This window comes from Entelurus aequoreus, linkage group LG18, assembly GCF_033978785.1.
Source record: "Entelurus aequoreus isolate RoL-2023_Sb linkage group LG18, RoL_Eaeq_v1.1, whole genome shotgun sequence".
Lineage (NCBI taxonomy): Eukaryota > Metazoa > Chordata > Actinopteri > Syngnathiformes > Syngnathidae > Entelurus > Entelurus aequoreus.
The window spans coordinates 22,203,546-22,224,697 of record NC_084748.1 but is presented as its reverse complement, the minus strand read 5'-3'; the positions used below and the strand labels follow the sequence as shown (position 1 = coordinate 22,224,697).

General features: G+C 38.5%; 1 protein-coding gene across 1 annotated transcript; it reads left to right on the top strand.

The window, feature by feature from the left end:
* Nucleotides 1-252: 252 nt before the first annotated feature.
* Nucleotides 253-6,724, top strand: LOC133633939 (prostaglandin D2 receptor 2). The gene is made up of 2 exons (XM_062026775.1): nt 253-356; nt 4,990-6,724. The coding sequence occupies exon 2, from the start codon at nt 4,997-4,999 to the stop codon at nt 6,329-6,331; it is 1,335 nt and encodes a 444-aa protein (XP_061882759.1). The 5' UTR covers nt 253-356; nt 4,990-4,996; the 3' UTR covers nt 6,332-6,724.
* The last annotated feature ends 14,428 nt before the right edge of the window (nt 6,725-21,152 follow it).

Sequence of the window (21,152 nt, the reverse complement as noted above, 5' to 3'; positions counted from 1 at the left end):
ACTGGTTTTCAGTAACTAACCCAACACTGTTCATAGGTGGCTTGTGTGCAACATCAGATAGCAGCTGAGATGCCTTTTTTTTTCTATGGCACTTTTTTAGAGAGAGAAAAAAATTAGAAACAGGTATCATATTTCTCTCTCAGTCCCTCCTCCAGCAGGACATAGTTACATTGAGACGTCAGTCCAATTTGCATGTGTGCTACCACCCTGTCTTCTCGTCAGCGTGCAGGGTGGAGCGAGCGTGGACTGTGTGTATGAACCGACGTGACAGACGAACACTTGTGCCTGTGAGACAACCTGACAACAGGAAGTAGGAATGGAAAAAATGGGCCTCCTCTATCATCTGTAAAGTCGAGGTGAGTGTAACCTGAACTCACCACCGCCAAACTACTGACATGACCATGTGTTCTCAGCGGCCAGGAGTAGCCAGAAGTTTTGATTACTTAATTATTGAATATTGCAGTGATAATGGATTTCATTTTTTAATAACACTTGTTATCATTTAGGAAGAAACCTGATAAAACCGTAAAGTAAATTCTAAAGGAAAACACTCTTTACTTTCCCCTTGAGAAACTTGAGTATGGTTTGATGCATTTATAAGATACATACTGACATACATACTTCATACATTTTGCTTTGTTTTGCAAATGTCAAAAACAGCAGACAAACAAAATGTGTTAATGGCTTATTGCTGTTTACATAAATGTTATGATTACAGAACATTTTATGCCAAAGAGAACGTGTTTAGTGTTGGGTCATGGATAGATTTTCTCACATGTCTGGATTCATGTGCAGACAAGGTTTTGTGACAGAGGAGATGACTATTGATGTGTAGACCATAACCCTGTAGCTTTGTCTTTATTGACCCCTCAGCTTTTGTTGAAATAACATACATATTCCATAACTACAAAACCAGTGAAGTTGGCACATTCAACTTATATTCAATTGAATAGACTGCAATGACAAGATATTTAATGTTCGAACTAAAAAAAACGTAATATTTTTTTGCAAATAATCATTAACTTAGAATTTAATGGCAGCAACACGTTGCAAAAAAAGATGGCAAAGGGGCATTTTTACCACTGTGTTACATGGCCTTTCCTTTTAACAACACTCAGTAAACGTTTGGGAACTGAGGAGACCAATTTTTTAAGCTTTTCAGGAGGAATTATTTCCCATTGTTGCTTGTTGTACAGCTTAAGTTGTTCAACAGTTCTGGGTCTCCGTTGTGGCATTTTAGGCTTCATAATGCGCCACACATTTTCAATGGGAGACAGGTCTGGACTACAGGCAGGCCAGTTTAGTACTCACATTCTTTTACTATTAACACATGGCTTGGCATTGTTTTGCTGAAATAAGCAGGGGCGTCCATGATAATGTTGCTTGGATGGCAACATATGTTGCTCCAAAACCTGTATGTACCTTTCAGCATTAATGGTGCCTTCACAGACATGTAAGTTATCCATGCCTTGGGCACTAATACACCCCATACCATTACAGGTGCTGGCTTTCGAACTTTGCTCCTATAACAATCCGGATGGTTCTTTTCCTCTTTGTTCCGGAGGACACGACGTCCACAATTTCCAAAAACAATTGGAAATGTGGACTCGTCAGACCACAGGACACTTTTCCAATTGGCATCAGTCCATTTTAGATGAGCTCGGGCCCAGCGAAGCTCGCAGCGTTTCTGGGTGTTGTTGATAAATGGCTTTCACTTTGCATAGTAGAGTTTTAACTTGCACTTACAGATATATTGACAAACTGTAGTTACTCACAGTGGTTTTCTGAAGTGTTCCTGAGCCATTGTGGTGATTTCCTTTACACATTGATATCAGTTTTTGATGCAATACCTGAGGGATCGTAGGTCACGGGCATTCACTGTTGGTTTTCAGCCTTACTGTTTATGTGCAGTGATTTCTCCAGATTCTCTGAACCTTTTGATGACATTACGGACCTTAGATGGTGAAATCCTTAAATTGCTTGCAATAGCTGGTTGAGAAATGTTGTTCTTAAACAATTTGCTCAGGCATTTGTTCACAAAGTGGTGACCCTCGCCCCATCCTTGTTTGTGAATGACTCAGCATCTCATGGAAGCTGCTTTTATACCCAATCATGACACCCACCCGTTCCCATTCAGCCTGTTCACATGTGGGATGTTCCAAATAAGTGGGTGATGAGCATTCCTCAACATTCTCTGTCTTTTTTGCCACTTGTGCCAGCTTTTTTAAACATGTTGCAGGCATCAAATTCCAAATGAGCTAATATTTGCAATAATTTAAGTTTTCCTTTTCGAACATTACGTATCTTGTCTTTGCAGTCTATTCAATTGAATATAGGTTGAAATGGATTTGCAAATCATTGTATTCTTTTTTTATTTACGATTTACACAACGTGCCAACTTCATTGGTTTTGGGTTTTGTATAATAACATGACCGTGTTACTTTAATTTAGAGTAACTCCTTTACAGATTTTGTCCCAGTTCACAACTGGGAGACAAACGTCCAAGCAGCAAATTCCTAAAAAACACCAGAGTATGTGAATGAACGGTATGAATTATAAGGGTGGTAAAACTCTCGATAGTTAATATATTACCGTTTTAAATCAGATTTATTGTTAGACTGTGATTGATAACTTTGATCAACTTACAGATGGGTGACATGAATACAAGCCACTTTTTCCATAAAGAAATGCCATACCCCAATCTAAACTTGTAAAAACCCATCACTGTCTGAGCAACTAAAATATTCAATTGTGCATCTTGAATATACAGACTGTAATCTATAAGAACAGAGTGACAGATCTATACTCTGAGGGTTTTGTTTTTTTCGGACATTTTTAACTGACGAAAGACAAGTGTCCACTGCAGAGAACGCTGCTTCTCGGGGATATACAACATAAAAATAATAGTGAAGGGAGAAGTCCTTAGGTTTCTAGAAAGGTGGCGCCTAGAACAATTTAGTTGAATAGCCCTGCTCTGGACCGATGGATTTTTAAAAGAAAACCGAACTTTTGGGGGGAATTTTGCCCATCATTAAACAAACCTTATGTCATAGATAGTAAAAAAAACAGCTAGCAAGAAGCAACTAACAATGCAGGTAATTGGATTCATTGATTTATTTGATAAAACACTCCAAAAATGATCCAAAAACAATCAACAATACACCATTTGTGTGCTGTGACCTGCATATTAACCAAGTATTAGCGACTTTGTTATTATAAGAGCTAAAGAAGTAGAACTGGATAGTGACATAGCGCCTTACTCTCAGCGCCTCAGGCTACTATCGAGAGCAGGGAGGTAATGCTAGCTACTGAAGCTGCTGCTGCTTTGAGTTTGGAAAAGTTTGAACCTTCGTAATTTCATACGCCACCAACTAAAAATCCAGACCGACTGAATCACTGGATATACTGACTCTCAACTCAGCGACATTGCTAGGAAGACATGGTAAGATGCTAGTTTGGTTACAGCATTTTTCCCTGAGCAGTAAGGATTATGCTGAATTCATCATCTAAACGGGGAGCACAAGTATTGTGCTGAAAGATACAATCGGCCCATCAGTCAGCTGTTTGGACATTGTAAGTGACTCTTTTTGTTATGTTCTAACTTTCTTGGTAAAACGTTTAGCACAAATGCTACTTAGATGGATTAGTGTTTCACTAGAGTTACATCTACTTAGCTTCTAAATATTGTGGTTCATCCTCCGTATATTCAGACTCAAAAATAAAAGGTTGTGGATCATCATTTGTCCCAAAGTAATTGTTGTTGGCACACAAGCAGGTTTTTATTTTTTTATTTAGAATGCACAAAAAAGGGAACGGCATGTGTTCTCGTCTCACATAAGGATTGTGGATCATGGGCAAAATTGCCCCAAAAAGGGCAAAAAGTAATTTTGTGGTTCAATTTCAGTAACTAGTCACACGACTCACACAATGAATGAGTGATCTATTGAGCTGAGCTGTAACAAATACCAGGTGTGGTATGTGGTTAGTCCACATGAACAGGCACATCAAGGCCTTCCTATTTCTGGTCACCTGATTTGTTAGAAAGTGCTGAGACAAGGAAGAAGTTAAAAAAGGCAAGAAAAGGCTACTTGCTGTGTAAAGCATTTTCCTGTGGACTGTACGAAGCCTGAAGACAGGTTGCGTTGTTTTACTTTAAGAACTTCATATTTTGTAAGTTTGGACTCGAACCCTGGTCTTGGTTGAACATTTGTTCTGTTTTTTAAATGTATGTTTTAATGGTGTTAAAATTGTTTATATGCTAAACTTCAGGATATTAATAAAAAAGTGGACTGTTACAAAATCATGCTGATTACCAAAGATGTTAGATGAGTGATAGATAGTTATAGCTTATATAAAGCTTTAATTGTTCTGGAAATTAATTGTGTTGCTCAAGGTAATATAATTGTATGGTGCTGGGATACACATGATTTCAGCCTTTCAAAGTTTCTCTTGGACAAGCAATTTTTGACCTCTGTATTTGTCAAATCTTAGGTACGGCCCTGGTTGCAGTGTGTATGTGTATATTAAACGTTGATGGAGGGTTTTTAAGTTGTTTTAGAGGGCTTTGAAGGCTACGATGGTGACTCCCATTAGCCCCATTTTCCAAATGTTTTTTTTATCATCTTTAAAATCCCCCCCCCAAAAAACGACATGTGTGTTCTTGTCTCTCATAATGATTGTGAACGATAAGCAAATAAAGTGCAGTTCCCCTAAAATAAATAGGTTCCCTAATACATAGGTTAGTGTTGTTCATGCACAACATTGTTCTCTGTTTGACTCATTTTAATTGATCACATCTTTTTTTAACATTCTACACTACAAAATAATAAAAGTATGTGTGATTCCTGCTGATATAGTATCAGATAATTTGCACTATCGGGTAATCCAATATCGGTATTGTATCAGAAGTGAAAAAGTTGTGCGAACCAAATCAAAACATGTGTGAACACGCTAGTTCTGGTTTTGATTGAGATTTCTTCTTCCTTTTAGAGCAACAATGTCAAACACCACCTTCAACTCGGAAGAAGGGCGTTTCTGCCCCCTGCTTCAGCTCATGCACCAGCACGCCCTGAACAACCACACCAGCTCCAACTGGATTGTGGTTTGCTTCCACGGCCTGATCTCCTGCCTGGGCATACTGGAAAACGCTTTGATCCTGTGGGTGGTGGGTTTCCGCCTTCATCGCCGTACCGTGGCCTCGGTCTGGGTGCTCAACCTGGCCATGTCCGATTTCCTTGCCACCCTCACACTTCCCCTCTTCACCCTTTACCTGAGCTCCTCTCATAGCTGGGAGCTGGGCAACCCGCTCTGCAAAATACAAGCGTCCATATTTTTCCTGAACATGTTCGTGTCCGCCTTCCTGCTGGCCGCCATTTCACTCGACCGCTGCTTTCTGGTTTCCAAACCAGTGTGGTGCCAGAACCATCGATCTGTGGCGGGAGCGTGGAGGGTGTGCCTGCTAGCTTGGTTATGGGCCGCCGTCAACACATTCCCTTACTCCCTGTTCCGCTCCGTGACCGAGACGGCGGATGACAGGAAACTGTGCTATCACAATTTCGCCTTGTATCGGTCCTCCGAAGCAACGCTGGAGAAAGACTGCGAAGTGCGCCAAACGGCGACGACCGTCTCAAAGCTGCTGCTGGCGTTCCTGATTCCCCTTGCGGTGATCGCTGGAAGCTACATCAGGATCGGTCTCAGCTTGATGAACAGGAACCGCAGGTGGACCCAGCAGAGCACCAGGTTGCAGACGTCATTAATGGGCTCGAATCATCAGGACGGATCAAATCCTTCAAAGACTATTTCTCCAAAGCGGACAACCTTTGGTCGGTCTTTATCTTTGACTCCTACGTCCTCGTCTCCTCTCAACAATCACAGCCAGCTGTCCCAGAGCTTCACTAAGATGGTGACTTTAGTGATCACAGTATTTGCATTGTGTTGGGCTCCCTATCACATCTTCTGTGTGATCGAGGTGTCCGCCCTTTACCGCAGAGACAACCTCAAACTGGTCGAGGTAGGACTGCCCCTCGCCACAACCTTCACCTTTCTGAATCCGGTGTTGAATCCCGTACTGTACGCCTTCAGCTGCCCGCACTTTTGTGTGCGAATACGACAAAGTCTGGGAGCCGTCTTCGATGGACTCGTCGAGGAGGGAGGAGGGAAACTGTTAGGTCCCACGCGAAGTTTACGAGCTCATATTAGAGAAAGGAGCAGACAAGGTGTTACGCCTGCATCCCCGTCGAGTCCGAAATCAGCAAAGACTCAACCTGACTCTCCACCTATCTACCCGCCTTCTGACAACCAGTATGAGGAAACGCAATCAAGACAACAATGATTATGACTTTGTGTCTGATGCATGCTGCACCCAAATAAACTGGGCCTCTTTATATCATTTTTTTATCTGATCCAATTTTATTTTCCGATCCGGTTTTTGAGTACCAATCCTACGGTGGCCAACAGGGGAAAACAATCTGAAGCGTCCTAAACACATACAAATCGCCAAAACACAATATCATCACCATAGGGTGTGAGGCCTGTTTGTGGGCAGCAATGATCAGGGCTCTCCAGTCTTCTCTGTTGTCCGCCCAATGTATGAGTTCCATATTGTTGATATTTCTGATAAAACTTCTTAGGCTGTTGATGTATGTTGTTCGTTGTCGACCTGGAGCTTTCTTTCGTACTAGTTTTCCGGTTACTCCCAGGGGGTGATCAGGGGGTGATGGGTCAAATTCAGAGGATAATTTCACCACACCTAGTTTGTGCGTGACAATCATTGGTACTTTACTTTAACTTTAACATCAGTTTTTCTAAGCTGTCATTCCTCTGGGGCGGTATAGCTCGGTTGGTAGAGGGACCGTGCCAGCACCTTGAGGGTTCCAGGTTCGATCCCCGCTTCTGCCATGCTAGTCACTGTCGTTGTGTCCTTGGGCAAGACACTTTACCCACCTTCTCCCAGTGCCACCCACACTGGTTTAAATGTAACTTAGATATTGGGTTTCACTATGTAAAAGCGCTTTGAGTCACTAGAGAAAAGTGCTATATCAATATAATTCACTTCACTTCACTAATGATATGTCTGAGGAATTTCAGCAGCCTATTCCGTATTGTTGCAATAAGAGTTATTTTTGGTTTTGCCCATGCCAATACCTCTTCATTACTTCACTACTATAAGACAATATAAAAGGGACGTTCCGATCACAGATTTATGCTGCCGATTCCGAATCCGATTCGATGAGTGAGATCGGCCGATACCATTACTGATACCAATCATGTGTTAATATTTTTGTATGTATTTATGGTGAGTGCTATTGACAGTTCAACAACATGAACACAATATTTAAAGTTGTTTCCTTTTCTCCTTTATTACATACAATTGTTTGAGCAAAGTGAGTGTGAATGTTGTCTGTCTATCTGTGTTGGCCCTGCGATGTGGCGGCGACTTGTCCAGAGTGTGCCCCGCCGAATGCAGCTGGGATCGACTCCAGCCACCCACACGACCCTGAGAGGGACGAGCGGTGGAAAATTAATGAATGAATGAAAATGTTTGAGCAAAAAAAAAGTCAATAGTACACAATAACTAAACAAAATTAAAAACTAATATCTACTAGGGTTGTACGGTATACCGGTAGTAGTATAGTACCGTGATACTAATGAATCATATTCGGTACTATACCGCCTCTGAAAAGTACAGGTCCTGTGTCGTCGTCACGTCGTGTCATTGCTGGTTTACGAGCAGACAAGCATGTTCGGCAGCGCACAATAACAGAGTACTTACAAGCAGACACAGTGTGTGGACAGAAAAGGGAGAAAGGACGCATTTTGGCTTTAAAACTAACGATAAAGATGAAGTTATAACACTGAAACACCCTCAGGAAGAGGTGCTTTAAGACATGGCTAGCTAGCTAGCAGCTAAAGTCCATCCGCTGTCAGCAGTGTTTTAGCTACTTCTAAATCACTAATCTTGGCCTCCATGATGACAAATAAAGTAAGTTTCTTACAAGTATCATCCCTGCAGGACGAGGAATAGCTAAACATGATTCACTACCCACCGGCGTCACAATGTAAACAAACAGGATCTACACCTGACATCCACTTCAATGATACCAAAGTACAGGAGTGTATCAAGTCGATACTACTATGATTACGTCTATATTTTTTGGCATAACAACATCTTCTTTCGTTTAAAAAAAAATTATATTATGATTATAAATTTAGGAAATATGTCCCTGGACTTTGAATATGACCAATGTATGATCCTGTAACGACTAGGTATCGGATTGATACCCAAATTTGTGGTATCATCCAAAACTAATGTAAAGTATCAAACAACAGAAGAATAAGTGATTATTAAAGTTTAACAGAAGTGTAGATAGAACATGTTAAAAGAGAAAGTAAGCGGATATTAACAGTACATGAACAAGTAGATTAATAGTTAATTTTCTACCACTTGTCCTTAGTAATTTTGACAAAATAATAGAATGATAAATGACACAATATGTTACTGCATATGTCAGCAGACTAATTAGGAGCCTTTGTTTGTTTAATTACTACTAAAAGACAAGCTGTCTTGTATGTTCACTATTTTATTTAAGGACTTAACTGTAATAAGATACATATGTTTAATGTACCCCAATATTTTTTGTTAAAATAAAGCCAATAATGCAATTTATTGTGGTCCCCTTTATTTAGAAAAGTACCCAAAAGTGTTGAAAATGTTTTAGTACCGGTACCAAAATATTGGTATCGGGACAACACTAATATCTACTATGCATTGACATCCTTTTCGACCTCAAACATCTTCCTGTGTCCAGGGATTTATTCCCTGAATTTGTAAACATTAACAAACATTTTTTTTTTTAGGAAAATAACGATATTGACCTAATCACTCCAGTATTCATCACATACTGACATTATCCTTGGTGACGACATCACCAGTTTATCGATCGATCCGCCCTCCTTTACATGTTGTGTTCATGTTGTGTTGTTGTTATGTTATTCTCTCTCAACTCTCTTATAATCTATTTGTTAGTTTCCTGCTATTATTTGCTTACTTTCTGCTGCAACGCGCTTCCATCTACACTTCTTAAACTTTATTAAGGACTGGTGACGTTTCAAGCTGTCTTGGCAGCTAGCTAACTTAAATAGCAGGCCTGCTCCTGCTTGCTCTCGGTGTGTAACATGTTTAGTCTTGTTCTCCAGTAATAACAATACTTTATAATGATACTTACTTCCTAGTAGTATGCTCAATATGGAGGGTGAGATGGGACACAATTGAATAAATACATATTTAAATAATTATTTGCATATGTCATGAATAAATAAATTATTAAATAAATCATGAAAACATGAGATCAATAATGAAACTGTTCAAATCAAATCATGAATTCATTAAGTAACAAAACCAATATTTAATGAAATGATTACATTTTATTTTACATTGAATAAATTAATGACACCTTTAATTATACAGAACATGTGTGTACTTAATTCCAATTATAATTGACACATTTAAGTAATCATTCAAATATTAATTGTTGTATGTAATTTTGACCTGACTGGCTAACGACTTGTTTCATTGTACTTCCATTGTGTTTCCCGCGTTATGCATGTGTTTTGGCGATTTGTGTGTGTTTTGGACTTGGCAGCGTGTTTGCCTACCATACAACCCAATCCGATTGATGACTGAAAATATTTCATATCAAGTTACTAAAAACACAATAAAACATTTGTATAATTATTTCCTTATTAACCACTGGGGGACATTTCATTTTAGTTATCTTAAAAGACAAACAGGACATAAAAGTCCTTAAGTTTTTGAAAGGCGTAAAATTATTTTGGATTCATATTTTATTTTACTATTTTTGCTCAAACTTCATGTAATGTTTTTCTTTTCATTTTGACCCTTTTTAAAAGGTCTTTTGATCAGATGTCACAGGTTTGAAGTCATAAAATAACTCTTACGCAATACTAATATGCAAATGTATAATAATATAATTGATCAACTGATCAAAATGACTTCAAAGTGTTAAAATTAAAAACATTACATGGTTTTGGGCGGAATTTATAGATATTTGAGCAAAATTGATTCAAATATGAAATCAAAATGGTTTTATGCTCTTTAAATAATGAAGGAGGGTTTGAATGAATAAATATCCAGTTTGGCTTTGGAATATTTTCAAATAACTGTCATTGCATTGTACACCTGAGAAATAACTGAATGTTGAAATTTTAACAATTAACATGAAAAAACCCTCTTTAGAAATATCATAAATAATGGAGTAGTATAACAAAATTATGGCCAAAAATACAGAAAATAATTTACTGATAGGACAAAAAAGTCCGCCTTCCCCCGGGTTGAATGTAGAATTTGGTAGTATTGTTGGAAATCAGTTGATGCATCAAATTCAATCAATCAATCAATCAATGTTTATTTATATAGCCCTAAATCACAAGTGTCTCAAAGGGCTGTACAAGCCACAACGACATCCTCGGTACAGAGCCCACATACGGGCAAGGAAAAACTCACCCCAGTGGGACGTCGGTGAATGACTATGAGAAACCTTGGAGAGGACCGCATATGTGGGTAACCCCCCCCCCCCCCCTCTAAGGGAGACCGAAAGCAACGGATGTCGAGTGGGTCTGACATAACATTGTGAAAGTCCAGTCCACAGTGGATCCAACACATCAGCGGGAGTCCAGTCCACAGCGGGGCCAACAGGAAACCATCCCGAGCGGAGACGGGTCAGCAGCGCAGAGATGTCCCCAACCGATGCGATCCAAATTTGTGGTATTATATATATATATATATATATATATATATATATATATATATATATATATATATATATATATATATATATATATATATATATATATATATATATATATATATATATATATATATATATACACTACCGTTCAAAAGTTTGGGGTCACATTGAAATGTCCTTATTTTTGAAGGAAAAGCACTGTACTTTTCAATGAAGATAACTTTAAACTAGTCTTAACTTTAAAGAAATACACTCTATACATTGCTAATGTGGTAAATGACTATTCTAGCTGCAAATGTCTGGTTTTTGGTGGAATATCTACATCGGTGTATAGAGGCCCATTTCCAGCAACTATCACTCCAGTGTTCTAATGGTACAATGTGTTTGCTCATTGGCTCAGAAGGCTAATTGATGATTAGAAAACCCTTGTGCAATCATGTTCACACATCTGAAAACAGTTTAGCTCGTTACAGAAGCTACAAAACTGACCTTCCTTTGAGCAGATTGAGTTTCTGGAGCGTCACAATTGTGGGGTCAATTAAACGCTCAAAATGGCCAGAAAAAGAGAACTTTCATCTGAAACTCGACAGTCTATTCTTGTTCTTAGAAATGAAGGCTATTCCACAAAATTGTTTGGGTGACCCCAAACTTTATTTTATTTGTTTTAATTTTAATTTAAAAAAAATTTTTTTTTAAAAAAATGTTTTAACAAAATAACTCAACAAAAGCAAAAACTAGTACTGGCTTATTTTGAAATCAATTGGGTTTTGCCCTCAAAACTTTCCTATAGCCAGAAACTTACTCCCTGGTATTGTAAACAATAACAAAAAAACACCAAAAAGTATTTTGTAATAATAACAAGAAAAATAATATCGATATAATCACTTTGGTATCTTTATATACTGATACTATACTATATCGATAGTATCGACATCTGGATAACCCCTACTTTACATTGAAGCTTTAGCGGTTAGCTTCTTGTAGTAACATTGTCAAAAGTTTTAAAAATCTTTTGTCATCTCTCTAGAAAAAAGACTGGTGAACCTCAAAATGTTATGTTTGTTTAGATTTACAAGGTGAAATTATCATATACATAACATATAACTTAAGATATTTCAAGCCTTCTTTTGATATAATTTTGATGATTATTGTCAGAAACTGCTGGTGATGAACCCCGAGATGCAGAGATGGCAGGTGTGTTGCAGAAAAACATGACTTTTATTTTAAAAGGAAATGCAGGGAAAAACAGGAACCAGGAAAACAGGTGACAGCAAACAATCCTCAAGCACTGCAGACCCCTCAGGGTTGATGGCGCCGTCTGCAGGCCCACCGGGGTTGATGACGGCCACTGCACTGGGAGAGGTGAGAGCTGTGCTTCCCCTGTCGCACATAGCTGACCTTGAACAAGGTGATGTTCATGCATGGATCATTTTGTGCACCAGTAAAAAAACATAACTGTCTTGAATTTGAAAGAATAATGTTTATTTTTATTTTTCACTGAAGAAGGGTTTGGTGAATGCGCATATGAAACTGGTGGGGTTCGGTACCTCCAACAAGGTTAAGAACTACTGCTCTAACTACAAGGCCCCTGAGCAGGTTAGCCCCATTTTCCAAGCCTTTTTTTTTTTTTTTAAATCATCTTTAAAATCCCAATTTAAAAAAAAGACATTTTCCAAGTCTTTTTTTTCTTTAATCATCTTTAAAATCCTAATTAAAAAAAAAAAGACATATGTGGTCATGTCTCTCATATTGATTGTGAACGATAGGCAAAATTGCAAAAAAGGTGCAGTTTCCCTTTAAAGCTTATAAAAACTATAATTGTTAAAGTTATAATTTTTAAAAATAATATCCACAAAGTTCAATGAGAAGGTTGTGTTATGTGTGACCATGTGTGTTGAATTTTTTTCTGAAATGTGACTTGGGAAAGATGTTTGGATTGGGTCATATAAGTTAATGCGGTGATTCTAGACCTTGCAAGTACAATTAATGGTTGAGTAAAGTTTGTTGGCCACCAGATGACGACAAGATTGTAGCTATTAGACAAGTGCCTAATTGTATGTGATATGAATACATCGCTCCCCGTCGTATTGCAAAGTGAACTCTTGCCGTCTTGTAGGTAAATTTGAAGACACATTCAGGCTATAGTTTGGACACATAATTGTTTTCAGTTAGCATGCAATGTTGCACATAACAAACTCTCTTGTTTCACCTCTGTGTGTTGACATCATTGTTTGTTTATTCATCCATCTTGAATCAGACGGCCAACACCAAATCTGGCAATGCACTTTGGTCCTGTTTAACTAATTGACATGGGAAAGTAGTCCCATCTTTGTGTTGTGTCAATCCGCCGTGCCAAAACAACGCTAATCACTGACCAGTTCAGTGCCCTTGTGGTTAGAGTGTCCGCCCTGAGACTGGGAGGTTGTGAGTTCAAACCCCGGCCGAGTCATACTAAAGACTACAAAAAATGGGACCCATTGCATCTCCGCTTGGCACTCAGCATCAAGGGTTGGAATTGGGGGTTAAATCACCAAAATGATTCCCGAGCGTGGCGCACACTGCTGCTCACTGCTCCCCTCACCTCCCAGGGGGTGAACATGGGGGATGGGTCAAATGCAGAGGACACATTTCACCACACTAGTGTGTGTGTGACAATCATTGGAACTGGAACTTTAACTTTAAATAATCGCTGCTACTAACTGTTGTACATTCTTTTAGGGATAATAACTGATTAGAAACAAGCCATATGTGACTAAAGACAGTTTAGAGTGCCAGTAATTAGACCAAGAAAAGTATTGTTGAATTCCAAGAGGATATTATCACAAAAATTTGCGTCCCAGTGGTCGCTAGCGCTATGTTGAACAGAAAGTCAACATAAGTACCAACCTGACAAAGAGAGAACCATTCAAGAACGCTCATTTTTGCAAAAGCACGGATGATATTTTAATACTATCATCATATTGGGATAATGCACATTGATGACACATTCTAGCTGTGTCCCGCAAATTTGAGAGTGACAAGCGAACAGTGTTGGTACTAACGCGTTACAAAATAACGCATTACTGTAACGCTGTTATTTTCGGCGGTATCTAGTAGTCTAACGCGTTATTTTTAATATTCAGTAACTCAGTTACCGTTACTACATGATACGTTACTGTGTTATTTTACGTTATTTTTTTATGTAGTATCGGCTAGAAACTGAGAATATCTGAGTGTGTTTTATTGGAGAGCTGCAGTGTCGTCCTTCTGAATCTTCCTGTTTCACAAAGGGAAGAAGAGGCGCGCTGTGTGTGTGTGTGTGGGAGGGGGGGGGGGGGGGGGGGGGGGGAGATAACATGGAGATATTCTCACTATTTTTCTTTTGTCGAGCACAAAGAAAATAATATTTTCGTTAAATGTAAGTTGTGTCTTGGATCAAAAATACTATCTACTGCCCTAAACAGCAATTCAAATCTGCTGAAACACCTACAAAAGCAACATGCTTCGACGAAGCTAGTAAAGAGAGACACACTTCATCTCCACCTCCACCACCACCACCACCTAAGCAACACCGGCTGGATTTTAACGGAGGGACTGCTAGCCAGGACAAATTGATAGAGCCATTGCAGCCTCTGCTCATCATTCAGCACTGAAGGTACACACACTTTGTGAATTCTCTTATATACGGTTGCTCTTTCATTCTAGACTTCTAGAGTGTTTGATTATCACATCACTCTAAATGTATAGACTCTAAAGTTCACAAACATATCGAGGGATCCTAGTGGGCCAGGCCAATCTTTCCCTATCTCTAAATTAAAACTGGGGAAATGCGTAGAGAGGTCTGGGCTTCAGTAGTGTTGATCTCCTGAAGACATGATTTTATTTCAGAATTCCTTGAGAGAAAAAAAGGCCTGGTATGGCTTTGTGTATGTCATGCGTGCCTTCCTTGGGTGAAGCCAGGTTTACAGTTATGTTGTGACATGTTGTTATCCTGCTGTTTGTTACTTATGTATGTTATGTTGCAGCTATTTGAAAAAGTTTTGTCAATTTGTTCTGGCGTGATATAAATTGGTCCTTTGAAACATATCTTTGTCTTTGTGTGTTGTATGTAGACCACATTGCTTAGCAGATTTCAGTGATGCAAATGCATGTCAAGTTGATCAACAGATTGTATTATTCTCCAGTGCAATAATAGTACTGAAATGAAGGCTAAAAGGGCATTAATGGGAGCCTTAAAAAAAAAGAAAAAGAAGTGACTAAATAGTTACTTTTCACAGTAACGCATTACTTTTTGGTGTAAGTAACTGAGTTAGTAACTGAGTTACTTTTGGAATAAAGTAACTAGTAACTGTAACTAGTTACTGGATTTCAGTAACTGACCCAACACTCCAAGCGAATGACCACGTCCTCAACGCAATGTAGCGCCATCGCTAGGAAGCTAGCAGCTAACGTCCCTTCACAGTGCGAGTTACAAATTCTTGCCTCTTCCTGTTGGAAAATAAACTAAGTACCGTATTTTCCGGACCATAGGGGGCATCGGATTATAAGGTGAACTGCCGATTAACGGTCAATTTTTTAAAACCTTTTTTCATATATAAGACGCACCGGATTATAGGGCGCATTGAAAGAGTCATATAATTTTTTTTTTTCTAAATGGAAAACACTTTCTTGTGGTCTACATAACATGTAATGGTGGTTTTTTGGTCAAAATGTTGCAAATATTATGTTTTACAGACCATCTTCAAGCCGCTTTCTGACAGTCGCTTCCGGAGGCGCCGTTTTGTGGACGGTCTTATTTACGACAGCGTCTTCTCCCCGTCATCTTTGTTGTAGCGGTGTAGCGTGCAAGGGCAAGAGTGGAAGAAGTGTCAAAAGATAGAGTTAACTGTTTTAATGACATTCCGACTTTACTTAAATCAATAACGGAGCAGCATCTCCTCATCCGGAAACAACAACAACACCGGAAATGTGTCCCGTGAAAAAAAAACGGAACTCTCTAATAACTAAAGTTCCTTGGGTGAATAATGTAAACTCACTACACCGGTATGTTTTAACGCTTTCATGGCGAGTTTACTGACAGATATAAGTAAGAAATGTATAGCTTACCAAAGTCGTACTAAAACATTTTGATAGATTTTTGAGCGTTGTGTGTAATAATCTATATTTTTAATGGAACATATAAAATGTTGGTGTTGTTTACTTGATTCATATTGCTATCATATTGCAGTCTAAACATATCTCTTATGTATGACTGCCATCTACTGGTCACACTTATCATTACACCACATACCAAAAATAATCGGTAAGCAAAACCAGAATTATTCCGTCCATTAGGCGCACCGGGCTATAAGGGGCACTGTCGAGTTTTGAGAAGAAAAAAAGATTTTAAGTGCGCTTTATAGTTCGGAAAATACAGTACCATTATCATTGGAGGATGAAGAATAGCTAAACATGCTCCACTACACACCGTAAAAAGATACAAACGCCATGCTATACGCTTAGCTCAACCTCTTGAATGTAATCAGAGATGGGCGAATTGTTACGCGTATCAGCAGTAATGATACAAAGTATAGTATCATTATATGGTCGACATGGCAGTGATAAGATATTTTTTGTTATCACAAAATCTTTTTTGTTATTGTTTACAAACTCAGGAAATAGGTCTCTGGACACAAGACAACTTTAAGGGCAAAAACTAAATGGTTTAAATCAAAGACAATAGTAATTTTTGCTTATGTTTAGTTATTTTGCACTATTGACTTTATTTTGCTCAATATGTTGTGTGTAAATAAGGGAAATAAATAAAACGTTTTATTGATATTGTTACAACGCCAGGGCAGCACGGTGTTACAGGGGTTAGTGCATGTGCCTCACAATACGAAGGTCCTGAGTAGTCCTGAGTTCAATCCCGGGCTCGGGATCTTTCTGTGTGGAGTTTACATTGTAGTAAAAACCCACCCCATGACTACGTGGGTTCCCTCCGGGTACTCCGGCTTCCTCCCACTGCCAAAAACATGCAACTGGGGATAGGTTAATTGGCAACACTAAATTGGCCCTAGTGTGTGAATGTGAGTGTGAATGTTGTCTGTCTATCTGTGTTGGCCCTGCGATGAGGTGGCGACTTCTCCAGGGTGTACCCCGCCTTCCGCCCGAATGCAGCTGAGATAGGCTCCAGCACTCTATCCTCCTTCAAAACCGCACTAAAAGAACACCTCCAGGCAACTTCAACCCTAAACTAACACCCTCCCTTCCACATCCTACCTTGTACATTGTAAATAATCAAATGTAAATAATCAAATGTAGATACTTATTCTTGTGCTTTCTGATCTCTCTCTCTCTCTCTATGTCCACTACTTTCTGTACATATCCTACCAAGTCAGTCCTACACTGTTCCGATGTCCATTTCTCTGATGATGCAATTGTTGATGACTGAAGTGTTGATATCAACCAAACCTAACCCCCCCTCCCTCCACATCCCACACCCCGGATTGTAAATAATGTAAATAATTCAATGTATATACTCTGATGATTATCTTGTGTGATGACTGTATTATGATGATAGTATATATGTATCATGAATCAATTTAAGTGGACCCCGACTTAAACAAGTTGAAAAACTTATTCGGGTGTTACCATTTAGTGGTAAATTGTACAAAATATGTACTGCACTGTGCAATCTACTAATAAAAGTTTCAATCAATCAATCAATCAACCCCGAAACGGATAAGCGGTAGAAAATGGATGGATGGATGGATGTTGCAACGCCATGTTGTTTTTTTGTTTGATTATAAATGTGATAAATAGAATCGTTCAATGGTCTTTAAAGTTTGAAGCGTCAGTATTCGTATCGTAGGGATGATGTTCGTTAAGAAATTATCGATGTCGATGCCATTATCGAATCCTCTTATCGAACCGATTCCTTATTGAATCTCTTATTGAATCCAGATAGGTTGTTGTGTGTGCACCTTGTGTGTGCACTGAGTTCCAAAAGCCGTAGATGTTATGTGACTGGGCCGGCACGCTGTTTATATGGAGGAAAAGCGGACGTGACTGAGGACAGCATGTGACGTTAAAGGGTAAAGGTTTCAGGTGAGAGAAGATGCTAAAGGCACGCCCCCAGTGAGCATATAGTGCTGCTATGTGCGTTGCAAATAAAAAAAATTGCCGACAAACACATCACCAACATGGACGAGGTGCCGCTCACTTTCGACATCCTGGTGAAGCACACTGTGGAGAAAAAGGGGACCAGCACGGTAGCGAATCGATACGGACAACGGGGCAAGAGAAGTCGGCTTTTGCTGTTGTGCTAGCTTGCTATGCTAATGGACAACGAGACTGACTTTGAAAATGAGGAGAGGGAATCTGGCGTGTTTGATGGAGAACTTGCCTAGCTGTTAATTTCGGACACAAAAGATGAGGACTTTGATGGATTTGTGGATGAGGATTGATCAAAAAATAATGTGAGTACATTGATAAATACTTCAATAAAGTACAACCGAACATAGCTTTGCTCCTGCTGCCTTTTTAAAACAGCGTCCATGCATGCTAATGTATGTTTTAAAGGCCTACTGAAACCCACTACTACCGACCACGCAGTCTGATAGTTTATATATCAATGATGAAATCTTAACATTGCAACACATGCCAATACGGCCGGGTTAACTTAAAAAGAAATAGTTACAATCGTGAAAAAATGTAAATCTAAGACTTCAACTGATTGTAACGGAATTTATATGGAAACGATAAAAAAGGTTATAGAAGAGATCTCAGGACCATTAATGTATATTAGTAACCTATCATTTCAAACAGGTACATTTCCAAACAAAATTAAAATAGCTAAAGTTGCACCAATTTATAAGAATGGAGACAAACATCAATTTACAAATTATAGACCTGTTTCTTTACTTCCACAATTTTCTAAAATCATTGAAAAACTGTTCAATAACAGATTAGAGAGTTTCATAAATAAAAATAAAATACCCGAAGAGAACCAATATGGATACAGAGCTAATGTTTCAACTTCAATGGCTTTAATTGAAATTACAGAAGAAATTACCAATGCAATAGATAGTAAAAAATGTGCAGCAGCAGTGTTCATGGATCTAACTAAAGCATTTGACACTATTAATCACAATATTTTAATCAAAAAACTAGAACGATATGGCATCAGAGGGTTAGTCTTAAACTGGATAAGAAGTTATCTAACGAACAGGAAACAATGCGTGAAGCTAGGCGAACACACGTCTACAACGCTAAATATATCCTGTGGTGTACCTCAGGGATCAATACTAGGACCTAAATTATTCAATCTCTATATAAATGACATTTGTAAAGTTACAAAAGATTTAAAGTTAGTACAATTTGCGGATGATACAACAGCGTTTTGTTCAGGAGAGAACACACAGAAGTTAATACAAATAATAACAGAAGAAATCAACAAATTAAAAAGATGGTTTGACAAAAACAGACTATCGTTGAATCTCAGTAAAACTACAATAATGCTATTTGGTAACAGTAGAAGAGAAAGTCAAACACAAATACAAATAGACGGAAAAGAAATTGAAAGAGTAAATGAAACCAAATTTCTAGGTATAATGATTGATGATAAATTGAACTGGAAATCTCACGTAAAAAATATACAACATAAAGTAGCAAGAAACACGTCAATAATGAATAAAGCAAAACATGTTCTAGACAAAAAATCACTTCATATTCTCTACTGCTCACTAGTGTTATCATATCTGAGTTACTGTGTAGAAATATGGGGAAATAATTACAAAAGTACACTTCATTCATTAACGGTGTTACAAAAAAGATCAGTTAGTATAATCCTTTATTTATTGAATCAAAGATACTGAAATTCCACGACATAGTGAATTTGCAAACAGCTAAAATTATACACAAAGCAAACTATAACCTGCTACCCAAGAATATACAACAATTCTTCTCAAAAAAAGAGGAGAAATATAATCTTAGAGAAAAATATAATTTAAAACATTTGTACGCACGTACAACACTTAAGACCTTCAGTATATCAGTATGTGGAATTCAATTATGGAATGGATTAAGCAAAGCAATCAAACAATGTACTAATATGATCCACTTCAAGAAACTCTTCAAACTTAAAGTGTTTACAAAGTACAAAGAAGAAGAACCATGATAAACATTCTGCATGTATTTAATTCATCCATTCTTTAACTCTCAAAATAATCTTACTTATCTCACATCATATGAAATGTAACTTACTTCACCAATTATTATGTATCTATGTATTTGTATTGTGATTACTTATGGAGTACATTGTGAATAAATTGAGAACAGGAAGTGAACAAAAAAGTTTAGCAACTGTTATGTAAAAGAAAAGGGGTAGGATTAAATAAGCTCTGCTTCTTCCTACTCCTTTTCGAACATGTTGAAAAGAGAAACTGGAAATTGTGATGTATCATGTTGTATGCTTGCATGTTCAAAATAAACTCAAACTCAAACTCAAACTCAAACTCAAAGTGCAATTTTAAATTTCCCGGGGAACTTCCAGTTCAAAACGCCTTTGAGGATGACGTATGCGCGTGACGTAGCCAGTAGAACACAGGTATGGCTTCCCCATTGAAGCCAATACGAAATAGCTGTTTTCATCTCATTATTCCACAGTATTCTGGACATCTGTGTTGGTGAATCTGTTGCAATTTGTTCATTGCATTATGGAGAAAGAAGCTGAGCAAGCAAAGAAGAAAGTCGGTGCGAAGCGGAGTATTTTGCGAGGGAAGTCAGCAACACAACACAGTCGGTGTTTCATTGTTTACATTCCCGAAAGATGCAGTCAAGATCGAAGAACTCGGACAACAGAGACTCTTACCAGGAGGACTTTGACTTCGTTAACAGACGCAGACGCGATACCGTGAGTACGCTTCCAAACATTTGATCGCTTGCTATAACTAGCTCGAGCTAGTAGCTAGGAGCTAGGAGCTAGCATAACAAACACCTAGGTGTTTGTTATGCGGGATTAATTTGTGGCATATTAAATATAAGCTTGTGTTGTGGCTAATAGAGTATATGTCTTGTGTTTATTTACTGTTGTAGTCATACCCAGCTGAATATCAGGTCCCACCCGCGTGCTTCCAAACATTTGATTGCTTGCCCGTACGTGCGTGTCATGTACGTAACTTTGGTTAAATATATAAGCTTTATGAACCTTGGGTTAGGCGAACGGTTCTTTGGGCTGAGTGAGTGTGTGTGTTGTGCAGGTGTTTCAATTGTATTGGCTGGTTATATATACGGGATCCCGTCCATATAACTAGCTCGAGCTAGTAGCGAGTAGCTAGGAGCTAGCACAACAAACACCTAGGTGTTTTTATGTGGGATTAATTTGTGGCATATTTATATAAGCCTGGTTGTGTTGTGGCTAATAGA

Bases quoted from the DNA above. Each gene is read 5' to 3' on its own strand.
- LOC133633939 (XM_062026775.1), top strand. From the start codon at position 4,997: ATGTCAAACACCACCTTCAACTCGGAAGAAGGGCGTTTCTGCCCCCTG.